The sequence below is a fragment of the Rhea pennata genome, chromosome 9 (assembly GCF_028389875.1).
Source record: "Rhea pennata isolate bPtePen1 chromosome 9, bPtePen1.pri, whole genome shotgun sequence".
Taxonomy (NCBI): Eukaryota; Metazoa; Chordata; class Aves; order Rheiformes; family Rheidae; genus Rhea; species Rhea pennata.
The window spans coordinates 1711614-1725111 of NC_084671.1; the positions used below are offsets into that span (position 1 = coordinate 1711614).

A 13498-nucleotide genomic window follows, 5' to 3' on the forward strand; every position below is an offset into this window, starting at 1 on the left:
ACAAGAGCAAAGTAAGAGTTATTTAATCTAGAAATTCAGAAAGTACTTTTGTTCGTGTTTGTAAATTTAAAGCTTTAACTTCAAGTTAGAAGCATTGGAAATTACAAAATCACTTATATTTTCAGTTACATTAATTTATTTTTGACAGTCTATTACCTAGACAGCACGAATACACCTTAACAGACATACTATAGTGTGTCTTAATGTTACCAGGATACAAGTCTGTTCCTTCCCCCTCAATCATTAAAAGCAGAACAGATCTGAATTCAGATAGCATTTTTTCATTTTTAGTTCAAGCTCCAATAATCATTCTTAGAAGTATACACATCTCCTTTTCAGAAGAAACTGCTTATTTATCAAATGTTAACCCAGATACAAACCCATTTGTGCCGGTTGCAGTTTTTCGGAAGTGGCCACACTCCCCACTACATGGTAGATCTCTGATGCCAGAAGGAAAGCCATCCAAGCCCAAGGTAAGTCCAGATGTTACTTGAAATATTGCATATTTGGCAGATGCTGTTTATTCTACTTGACAAGCACTGCTTCTCACAGCTGAATAAATCAAGCTGCCGCCTGGGAACAATAAGCTGGAACTCTGACCACTAACCATACGCACAGCCTTACATTCAAAAAGCACTCTAATCCGCCACAAATCAGCCAACACCACCTTCCATCCAGCTCTGCTCTAATATATCCCCATGTGCAATCAGGTTTTTAACAACCAAGGAATAGCTTAGTACTGTGCCCTGCAAGTCTCCTGCAAAAAGTTACTGCTCTGTTTACAGGTTCAACAGCCATTTCCTATAAGAGCCCTGGTTTTCAGTAGTCTGCAATTCATTTGGCTTAGTTCTCAACAGTGACAGTCATAACACGCACATCTGGCTGCTTTACCACAAAAGCCTTTAAGACATGCAGAATCTGTACTTGATAGTAGAGGAAAAATATTTATGGAATTTGAACTCCTCCACTGCTCATCCGTATTTTAAGTGAAATAGCAACACTCCTTGATGTACAGGGCACATTACAACCACAAGAGAAACCTCCACTTCCCACAGAACACATTCATTCGAAACAAAACACACTGGTCTCTTTACAATCAGAGCCAAGAGAAGCACCTTCCCTCAGCAGCACCAGACCAATGCCAGCTGCATTAGTCAGCACAAGCATTGGCTGTGTTTCATAGGTATACCCGCCTCTGGCGTGCCACAGCTACCACACCATCTAGGCTTTTAAGGGTTATCCCCAACACCTAAATGCTCACTCTTGCTATGTCTTCATTTTCCAAGTGCAATCCTTTTCTGAACAGCTTCCCCAACATTCCATTTCAGTCACTGCAATCCTAGAAATAAGCAAGGGAAGTAGCAGCTTTGGGATTTTTCACTGCTGCATTTTCTTTTTTAAAAAAAATTCAAGATAATAGCTATTACTTAACCATTAGTGGCAAAACTCTATTGCCAAGAGCCTGCAGCAAAATCTTGACGAAACACGTGTCCTAGATGAAAGGGGTTTTATTCCACTGAAATTGGTTAAGAAAGGGAAATCTCACTTAAATATTTTTTCCATTGCCTTCGAAGATTCATTACTTATATGGAGGTAACTCCAGGTAAATGGAAGCATGTTACCTATTGGTATACCTACCCTATACATCTATACAGGTATATATACATATACACATAGCATACGTGCACATATATGCTATCTATACATATATACCTATACGTATTAGTATACCTATCAGTGTTACTTAATTTCAATGAAAAAAGTCAAAGTACCTAATACTTTTACACTGTGAGTCCTGTGCAGATAGTTGTACATATATGTAAAATTTCAACTTATATGCTCGTCCACATTTGCTAGTGATGGCCTGTAGTTACACCAGTTTTGCAACAAACACTGAACAGAATCTGCTTTCACCTAAGTTGTCCTCTACAGTCCTGTGAGATAGCTCAAGAAATCCATTAGACAGTGTACATATGTCCTTAAATACCAAGTTCTGAATTCAATTTCAGGACTAGTTGTAAAACCAGTTTGTTTGCAAAGATCCATTTGTGCAACTGCAATATATATAAACAGATCAAATGTTGACAGCAAAATCATAATAAATTATATACAGTAGGATGCAAATATATTTAACAGCTTTAGGAACACAGTCCCCTATAAACGATATTAAGATTACACTACTGAAGTCGCAAAACAGATTGTCACTGTATTAAAATCAAAGATCTATTGCCCACAAAACTAGCTCTTCCTTATTTTCCCCATTATACTATTATATTTTAGCTAATTAATATTTAAAACTGCAATTAAGAGAAAAATCTATTCTCATGTCATGCTTTTATGGACTTAACGTTACAACTCTCTGACAGAACAAAAGATATAAAGAGCACTACCAAACAATGAGAAGTATAATTATGAGAGAGGCTGTAAACTGTATTTCTGAATTATATGCAGCAAGCTGCATGAAGCCAACATTAAGCTTTAGGAGATAACAAACCATAACACACAGAAATTAACACAGTTAACATCATTTCTTCTCCCCTGTATATTTTCATATTACCTGGCTGCACAAGTGAATTGAGCATTTTGGTTTGGCTGTGTATTTTTCCAGGTACATTGTTTATTTCTCTCTTAACAGGCAGGGAAAAGAGAAAGAGAAAAATCATTTGAATTTAGTAATAATTAAACAATTCAAAGGAGTGTTTGTTTCCAGGAATCCCTTCTCTGTGAATTGGTGATTCATCATTAGATCTAAGCATGAAGATTACCCATAGATAAGAGTAGTGTGCAAAGCTTCCTCCTGCACACACACATGCTCTTTTCACCCACATGCATTGCTAGGACTTTTACAGACTTCGTCTATGAGACTTTGTGCTGCAGTATCCCAAGCAGAACAGCATCTTACATACCACCTTGGGTTAACTGCTCTTTCAATAGTGTAAGTGTGACTTATTTCACTTTTTTCAAATACTAAATGTCAGAGTGGCCACACTAAGTTTCAGATTAGAAAACTCTAATCTTCCAAAAACCAAACTCCAAATCAGCCTGTTATCCAAGGAACACAGATGCTTTGTAGGGGAACAACTCTTAACATGCTCCCATCATTGGGAGCAGGTCTCTGGATCTCAAGTTGGAGTCTGTTTTCTGGGAACGCCTATCTGTATCAGAAAAAAATCATCAAAAATATTCAAACAAACAAGAAAAAAAGGTTTTTCCTCCCCCAAACTACAGAACAGTATGCAGTTAAACTACTGTATTTTAAATAGCAAAGGTGCTTTGGATGCAACCACAAAACTGTTCTCTAGATTTTCTGAACTCTCATCGTCCTATTTTGCAGTCATTGCTTCACCATGAATATGCTGCAACTTTGCCTTTACACTAATGCCATTAAAAGCCATTTACTTCCCTCTCCCTGCAACCAGTGAGCATGTTTTACCTAAATCCCATAAAATGGCATTAATAGCTATAATACCATGCAGCTTACCACTAATATCAAATTGTTGATTGTTGTTTTGTTACATAACAAGCAAACAAACCCAGGATAACAAAGACCTCAGGGGGAGTTCTGAGGGAATCAACTGTCCTGAATTAGGCCTGCTTCTAATAACTAGATTTCATATATTCTGCCAGATTTGTATTTGCTCTGCAGAAATTCTTTCAACCTTTCACACAATTACTTTAAGTTTTGATGACTTTTGTTTTGATTAAATCCACTGCAAAAAGTCTGTGAACGAGATGGACAATCTATTACACTTTCACAAATCTCAATAAACCTTCAAGAAAGTTGGACATATTAGCAAGTATTCCAAATGTTGGTGTTGCCAGTCCTTGGAAAGGCCACCTGAAAACAGTGCAAGTATTTCATTTCAGCCCTCAGGAGAGTAGAGAAGTCATAAAACAAGCAGAGAAATCACAAAACACAGACTGACTGCTCAAAACAGTTGTTGCAAACAGCTTACAGTCAATGAAAATAATCAAATCTGAGAAATAACGTAAATTTGAGAATTCACTAAATACTATGCAAACAACAAAAAAAGACAAAGTTTGAGAATCTGATCTGGCTTTCAGGCCAGGAAAAAAATATATACCTATCAGCCTAATTTTAATTCTTATCAAGGTTAAGAACTGTCTGATGCGGTCCTCCTAAAAAGAAGTTGCTTGAGAGTGGTAACTTCTTAGAATCATAAGGTTGGAAGGGACCTCTGGAGATCATTTAGTCCAACCCCCTAGCTCAGCAGGATCACCTAGAGCATGTTAGACAGGGTTGCATCCAGGCGGGCCTTGAAGATCTCCAGAGAAGGAGACTCCACAACCTCCCTGGGCAACCTGGTCCAGTGCTCTGTCACTCTCACAGGGAAGAAATTCCCCCTCACAGTCAGGCGGAGCTTCCTGTGCTTCAATTTCTGCCCACTGCCTCTTGTCTTGTCACATGGGACAACCGAAAAGAGTTTGTCCCCATCCCCTTGACACCCTCCCTTCAGGTACTTGTACACACTGATAAGATCCCCCCTCAGTCTTCCCTAGACTGAAGAGGCCCAGCTCTCACAGCCTTTCCTCGTAGGGCAGATGCTCCAGCCCTCTGATCATCCTCGTAGCCCTACACCGGACTCTCCCCAGTAGCTCCATGTCTCTCTGGTACTGGGGAGCCCAGAACTGGATAGAGGACTCGAGATGAGGCCTCCCCAGGGCTGAGGAGAGGGGCAGGATCACCTCCCTCCACCTGCTGGCAACACTCTTCCCAATGCACCCCAAGATACCATTGGCCTTCCTGGCCACAAGGGCACATTGCTGGCTCATGGTCAACTTGTCATCCACCAGCACTCCCAGGTTCTTCTCTGCAGAGCTGCTCTCCAGAAGGTCAGTCCCCAGACTGTACTGGTGCCTAGGGTTATTCCTCCCTAGGTGCAGGACTCTGCACTTGCCCTTGTTGAACCTCAGGACGTTCCTCTTTGCCCAGCCCTCCAGCCTGGCCAGGTCTCTCTGAATGGCAGCACAGCCCTCAGGTGTCTCAGCCACTCCTCCCAGCTTGGTACCATCAGCAAACTTGCTGAGGAGGCACTCCATCCCCTCATCCAGGTCATTGATGAAGAAGTTGAACAGGATGGGACCCAGTCCTGAGCCCTGGGGGACACCACTAGCCACAGGCCTCCAACTAGACTCCATGCCACTGATGACCACCCTCTGAGCTCTGCCTTTCAGCCAGTTCTCAATCCACCTCACTGTCCACCCGTCTAACCCACACTTCCAGAGCTTCTCTAGGAGGATGTTACGGGAGACAGTGTCAAAAGCCTTGCTGAAGTCAAGGTACACAACATCCACTGTTCTCCTCTCCTCTACCCAGCCAGTCATTCCATCATAGAAGGCTATCAGATTGATTAAGCAGGAGTTCCCCTTGGTGAATCCATGCTGGCTACTCCTGATCACCTTCTTTTCCTCCATAGGTCTGGAGATGACATCCAGAATGAGCTGTTCCATCACCTTTCCAGGGATGGAGGTGAGGCTGACCGGCCTATAGTTCCCTGGGTCCTGCTTCTTGCCCTTCTTGAAGACTGGAGTGACATTGGCTTTCTTCTAGTTCTTGTCCCCAGAAGCTATGTTTATGTGTAATACATTTCATAGCAGCTGTTCTTTCAGTCTACCATACTGAGATCACTGACATTACACTACAGGAACACAGATCAAGTTTTTTGTTTTTTGTTTTTTTTTTTTTTTTTTTTGACATAAGTGGAAAGTTTTTGCTATATACTTTCTCTAACATTGACTTTGACAGTACTTAGTAGTTACCTTTATCGTTCTTACTGTGGTAGCACCCAGAGTCCTTCCCCAGCCTGAGGCTCCCCCATTTTGGCACCTTGCAAAGAGACCAGAAGGATCAAAATAGGACAAATCTGGCACCATAATTAAATTCTAGAAGAGTATTAATGATCCTTATTCATAAGTCTCATTATTACAGTGGGATTACCTCCTAGAGAGCATTATACAATGTAGAAAATGACTTAGTAAGACAGTGCCTCATTTACAGAGCTATGATCCCTTTTGAGACCTTAACTTCAGTATAGCAACTGAAACGTGAGAGCACAGCCCCCACATTCAATGAATAGTGTATGTTTTCCATCTCTGCTCAAGGATGCCTAGCCTAGCTCAGACAATTTTTATCTTCAAGAAATTAGCCCAGGTTTTCATTTGAGCAGCTCTTTGCAGAACAACTGATAAACAACTCTTTCAGCAGGCTCAGCCTCTCAGCAGTCCTTCTGGAAGCTTACATTGCAGAAGCATCCTGAGGTCCTGAATGGTCACAGGACTTTTAGACCCCAGCTTTAAGTCTCTTCCAGAAACACTTTCAACTAGTCATTGCCTGCCAATACAGAGACAAGAGACTGACAGTGTAATAGTTTGCTGGAAAAAATTATTGCTATTGCTCCCTGAAATATAGCTAGTCTCTCTCCTTCCTTCAGGAAGATGGCATCATAACTGCTTATTTTGAGAACTCTGGTGCCATTGCAGCCCAGGATATGACTGAGGACTAGTAGATTTTCCATCAAGACTACAGAGTTAGCCCTTTATCCACAGTGAAAGGCACAAACATTTAACTACATAGACAACCAATTGTCAGAACAGATGGTCACACCATTACAGTGAGCAAGGAAATGTAGATTTAAGTAAGGACTGTTTAACTTTCCACATCCTAATCCTCATTACTGCCCGGGATCCCTTTACAGGGAGGGCAGAACAATTGTTTACAATATCTTATAGCAAACGGAACAGGAAGAATAGTTTCCACTACACCTACCAACAAGGATGAATGAACAGCTCTGTAAATGCTATTGTGACAGTGCCAGTGGTTTCAGGACAAGAAAAGGGCAGAGGCATTTGGTTTTTTTGGGCAGCACCCTCATACTGCCTTAAAGTTAGGCAAGGAGTGCAACACTCTGAGGGTCTCTGGCCATGTCTCCAAGGGAAACTCTGGGTTTTCTCCTTAGCTGGGCACACTTTTACTCAAGTAACAGAAATATCACACTTTAAGGAGATCCGTTTAGTCACCTGTGCACAGCAGTGGTAAGCCAGAAGCTCCTCCTTTGAAGCCTCACAAACTAGAAGACATCCCAAGAGTTCTGTTTCTGGATAGAGATGTCACAGTGGGGGAGGAAGGGTGGTGACCACAAGCATTCTTCCTCCTCCAAAACCCCATGTCTGTCCTCTAAAAATAAATACACGAAGGAGGATCACAAGTCTGAGAACCAAGCATGTTTAAGCCTCTCTCCCTGTAGTAAAGCATTAAATATCATCTCGTCTCCTTGATCCTTTATATACAATTCTGTATTTCACTGAAGTACAACTCTACTAGCAACATACTGTGTTGGGTCTTATCTAACTTTTCAAATATGCCACTCAAACCTTACCCATCAACTTCTCAAAGAAAACAAAAACAGAAGATGACACCAGAATGCACTTCATAGAGTTTGTGCCTATCCCAGTACTGGACACATGCAGATGAAGAAAGTGATCTCGCTTCAACACAAACAGTGGAATTCTGTTGTCTACAAATTCCTCAGAAAATGGCAATGTATTAGGACAATCTTGGCACTTATACAGCATCATACACTGGTGAGAGGAATAAGCCACAGGGCATAAGAGCAGCTGTAGCTGCTAGATAAACTGAGGGAAAGAGTAATCTACTTCAAAGGGCCTAGAAAGCACTTGTCATACTGGGTTATGGCAACTGCTGAGGTGGAAGGGCACTGATTCCCCTGTAGGCTGCCAAATAAATCCACATCTGGGGCTCAATTAGATAATTGGACAGGAAAAAACAGCTGAACTGAAGGCAGAGTTAATTAACCTTTAAAAGTAATTAATGAAGTCTATTGTTCAACTAATTCCTCATATGAACCAGTGTATTCACACTCCTCAGGAACAGTCACTTTGCTGAAGAAACACGTTTATCTACTCTGTTCACAAGTTGTCCAAATTGTACAAGTCACTGACAGTGAGTCATTTGTTGACTAACAATGAACGAACAATCTCAAAACACTAAAGTAATTGTATTAATGAAAATAAAATACTCATTTTTAAATGCATTTGAGTTTTCTCAAATGTAGATATTTCTATTGGTGACATGTAACAAAGTCCCTAAATGGGAAGTGCCAGTTTATTTCTTGAACATTGAACTAATGTTGAGTCTATGACTGGGTTTTCTGTCACTTAGATTTAAAAAACAGTTCCACAAAATTTTAAGTTCTGTTAACTAAGCAGACTAACCAGTACAAACAAATGCCTACATACTAAGAGGCTGTCCTCTAAGACACAAACTTCTTACATGACTACTTCAAAATGTAAGATGGAAAAATAACACGTATTTTCCCCTTGCAGGTAAGATCAGCACTGGGAGAAAAACAAACAAACACCATGATCACCACCAAACCACAACACTTTTCTCACCACAAGCTCACTTTACCAAGCTCTGTTCTCTACCTAGGAACTACAGACCAGGGCATAGTCCACCTGGTAGGACGTTCTACTCACTGAGAAAATAGAGTAGCAGAGATTAGTAAGAAAACACTACACTTCTTTGGCAACATCAGTTCAAAAAGAAGTAGTTCTTTGCAATGAACTGCAAGCATGTTTTCTATTGCACACTACGACAGTGTCCTACAAATTTATTCAAACAATAGTATATTAAATAAGTTTAAAAATTGAATACTAAGTAGTAAAACATAAGTTAATTTCTAGCTGATTTACCAAATCCTTTACCCTACAAAAGCAGAACATGAACATGAGCAGCGTTTAACATCTAGCTCTAACATCCCTTGAAGTCTCACTGGTATCATGGAAAAAGGACTCATCACTCCATAATGCTACACTGCAGCTACAAGGCACAATTCCCTCATTTTAGACCAGCAGGTTGAGAGTTCTCTTTTCCTCAGAGTAAGGTTCTTGGAACATATCAAACAAATCCAGAGTCTTTAAAGTTTCAAAGTTGCTGTATGCACATACTAACTTATTGCAAGCCCGCATAATGGTGCAATACTTGCTTGAATTTATTACAACCAAACTTCTGGAAGCCTGCATTCTTTGTGGGAGGTAGATGTTTTCAATATCCACCTAGTACAGCACGTTCCTTATCTTCTGAAGTTAATTCCAGTATCTACTGTTTACTATGCAAGAGTTTATATTTAATTCTTATTTTATAAGTGTTTGGATCGATTTAAAGATTCCAGACTCCCCCAAAAAGTACTAATTACAGCCTTAAAGGCAGAGATGGTCCCAGTAAGTGAAATATAATGTAATTAAGTGCTTTTTCTCTACTTAACTGTATTGTAACTCTAGAGTTCTGCGAAGAAGAAAATAACCAGCAAGAAATACCATCTGGTCAGCCATCTAAAGACCTAGACCCATTTACAAAGGGAAAACCTATATAGCTTCTCCCATACAATAGCAGGAAAAAGTTGGCATGCTATCTTTAAACACAAACATGCTTCCCATTCACAGCGGTCAGCAGTCACATAGGAACTCAGAGCCAAACTGCTGGGAGGCAGTGAGCTTCTTCCTGCCAGCACTCATTGCTAAGCACCAGCAACAGACCACAAGCTAATGATGTACGCACAGCACCTGCTTGTAAAGTTACCACTTTACCCAAGTGCTAGTATACAAGCACTCTTATATGGATCAGCTGTACTAGGGCTATGATCCTGTTATTATCAGTACTAACACTGGCAGGCTGAAGTAATCACCAGCATGGTTAAGGGGAATATCAGGCTCTCAGCATTATTCCACCATTCAAGCCTGTGAACATACTCATCTATAAAACCTCCAATCCTTACAAAACATGACATTCAAAGTATCCAAGAGGGAAAACAATGATGATAAATCATTTGTACCACACAACTGTGACCTCTATTCTTCATTGCCTCCCTTTGTGTCACCATAAACATGGTGAAAGTATGGGAGAAGCCTCTTTTATTAACTACAAATGTTTTCAGCCCTTATGGTGACAAAGATGGAAAAAGGCCCAATGCTCCCTCCTACTTCCACTGTTCATCCCATACAAACCAGATACCTCTGTCTCTCAAATCAGAACCAACTCTGGATGAACACTAAGCTGCTAAATAGAGGCAAGCTGTTTTCTTTTCAAACTCATCTACCATGTATATTTAAAAACCTAACTGACCTCCTCCATGAGGGTCTCTGGAAGGACTGACTACACAGTGCTGTCACCATGTTTGTGTGCGCACAACAACACTCCTGAAGCCCAGCAGTGTTCTTACAAGCACCACTACAACGTCACTGGAGCAAGGGAAGCTATGAATCTGCAGCCCAGTGGAGGCTGTGCCCTACAAAGTAGCACCATGCAGCACATCTGATACAAGGAACACTGCATTGTATTCATTTCTTCTATACCCTTTAACTGCCTTCACCCAGAGAAATGAGAGCATTAAAAACCAAAAAAAACAATTAAAACAAATGCATGTTGCCCAGTTGCTATTGTATTTGGCTATGGAAAAGTAACCAAAAAGCTATCTCAAACAGAAATTCACCATCTACTGAATACTTCAGTATGAAATATCTATACATACACATACAGTTACAAGGGCTATAAAAGAGTAAACCACTAAAACTTGATGCTTTTCTGCTAGGACTACTGAAAAAATCCCTTCTAAAAAGCTAGCTCTTGTAAATTATTAAATGGGAACATATCTATTACCTTCCCTTTCTCAGAAAACAGATGGAGTAACAACTAGTCTCCTTTACGTAACCATATGCATCAAAATGTAATATAAGTTGCATGTAACAGAAACCTCCAAAATACAAGTACAGTAGAGAGGGCAAATAGATACTTCAAAGTATGATCCCTATGATTTTTGGTGGCTTTATTTTAGATTAGGTTAATTCACTTTTCTTTCTGAAAATTATAGTAAGAATAATATTGCTAGAAGATGTCATCTGAATGATCCAATTTAGATATTTAGCAAAGAGCTGGCTTGTCTTTTTAAGTTTTTCTTTAAAAGCACATAAGCTAGCATTATTACTGATGACAAGCATAATACAGAAATAATTTAACATCCCTCTCCCTGTAGTATTTACTCTATGCCCACTTACAGGCTTAAACTAATTACTATTTTCCATCCATCAATGACTAATTGAACAAAATCAGATATTATAAACAAAGTTATTCAAGATGTCTTCCTTCTTTGTATCCTTCTATTTGATAACACTATCTTTCTCATTCAGTGCTGTTTGATCCAAACTTTACACATAATTTGCATATATGTTACATTATTTAAGTGCTACTGGAAAACCAGAAACTCTTTTCCATGGAAAACTGTATGCATGGGAAAATGATGTGCAAGTGAAGAAATCAGGACTACTTTTAAAATCAAATACTTGTAATAAATTTAAAATGACATAAGTACCGTTTCCCCATGTCATAGTAGCAATAACTCCTACAAACCCACATGTTTTCCATGGAGAAATGTACTTTTACATCAGTACAAAAATAAGTTTTCCTATGAAGCTTTCATTAGTATACATAATTTTTCATATTAATAATACTCAAATATGATATGTAGCTTGCCAATCATGAAATATGAAGCATACATGTTTTTATATAAACACTTCCAGAAATGTATGAGCTCTTCCTATAGTAAATCCAAACCCAAACATCCTTACCTTTTTCTGGACTTAAATTTTTATATACTTCAAGGTCTGCCATTAAATTCGTGACTATTAAGCATTATTAGCAAGAATAATGGAAATCCTCTATGCAGGTAAGTCTTAATTTAATCTTCATGTCTCCAGAGATAAAACACTTGGAAAGCAATCCTTAAAAGTGCAGGAGAACATCGCCAAAGGTGTTCTTTACGAGGAAGGATTAGATCTTTGTTATCCATAAAATGCAAGACAGGAAAATACAAATCCAGAGATAACACTAGACAACTTTCTTCAAAAGTGAAAAGCTGGAAGCATCTGCTCTGTGCCGCTGCTGTTCTAGGAATGCAGAAGCAGCGACTACTTTGGGTATGAGACATACATGCATACTGAAGCAATTAAAACTCTCCAGGCAGTAAGTGTGCCTAATGCCTGTGAAGAACAGCTCTTTAGGCAAGCACAAGGAAATGTCTCTCACACCTAGGGCGGTTAGTCAGAAACTGATTACCATACTTCAGTTAAAGAAAGGGTGAGTGACGCAGGCTGAATGCAGAAGAGACAAAGAAAACACCCTCACTCCAGGATAACTCCCAGCATCTGCAGCTACAGGATTCTGTGAAGTGGAAGGAGAGCGCCTCTGTGGACTGCGCTCATTTTTTCCCTCTGGTTTTGTGTTTAGCTGAACATTTTAAAAGTTGAATTCACTTCTCATACATTCAAAGTAATGCATCACTGAAAGGCTGTAGTATTTCTGTGAGTCAAACTTGCCTGTCCCATCATCTCCTCCTGTCTCTTTCACTAACTTGAGCTGGAAAACCAAGTTTTCACATTCTGCAGAATCAGGCTAGTTAGAGCGCAACACATGCAAAGGGTTTAGTCTGTGCATCACCAAACATTTAATTTTGCAAGAACAAGCAGTATCCTGTGAGATACTGAGCACTGACTCTCCTGGTAGGTATAAAAAAACTACTATGCTACTGGCTAAATTCTGTGCTTATTTAAGCCAACTCAATGCTACTGAAATCAGTCAGCATGGCACGATGGGCAGAAATACTCACTTACATAAATTGCACTACTTACGATGAAGCCCAAGGGGACACAGTGCTGGCAAGCACTGCAAGAATGAAGCAGCCTCCATCTCTAATGCTTCACATCTTTGATTTACTGCATTTTCAAATTGTTTCACTACTCAACTGGCTTTTATACAACAGCTTGTACATCAGTGCACCAGAGGAATTCCCAGTTGTATTCTCATCTCTCTGCAACACTGTCACAGCATCATAACAAAGGGCAGAACTTGCCCAGTGCATGCTAGCATGTAAAGCCACACGATAAACAGTGCGGCTGGAGAAAAAGCACAGTTTTACATGCTTGTAGAACTTAGATGGGAGACAAAATACAAGTGGATTTAACATATATTTTAGTCATTTTGAGGAATCATTATTTCTTAGCTATTGCTAACACAAATAGAAAGGTTTTCTGCGGTCAACATGTCATGCTAGACTGCTGCACAGTGGAAGATATACACTGACAATATCCAGCAACCACAAAAATCAAGCTATAAAAATGAACAAACCCACTGTAGGATCATTCCTAGGTGAACTCAGATTTTGTTCTCAGTGGCTTCTAACACCACTTTCAGCTGAGGATGCCAGCATTCCTTAGAAGTCATGCTCTACAAAGAGGTGTCATTCATTTGCAGTTTTAATGAGGGAAAGGGAATAGCTACATGACTATCTCACCATCAGTATCAATTTGGAGCTCTTGGCTCCCTGTCCACTGTGGTAACCATGAGACAATTCTCCTTTTGCACAATAAATATGCACCCACACTACAAGTCCTCCATAAATAATACTTT

At 39.8% G+C, this 13498-nt stretch overlaps 1 protein-coding gene across 3 annotated transcripts in view; it reads right to left on the reverse strand.

Moving 5' to 3' along the window:
• The window catches only part of PLCH1 (phospholipase C eta 1), a 78687-nt gene that overhangs the window by 54427 nt on the left and 10762 nt on the right, over nucleotides 1-13498 (reverse strand). The window contains exon 1 of one of the 3 annotated variants that reach the window (XM_062582230.1): nucleotides 381-462. The exons of the other annotated variants lie outside the window; for them this stretch is intronic. Within the exon in view, the coding sequence (XP_062438214.1) occupies nucleotides 381-462 (82 nt within the window). Of the gene's footprint in view, nucleotides 1-380; nucleotides 463-13498 lie in introns of those variants that run through there. 3 annotated transcript variants of the gene reach the window in all.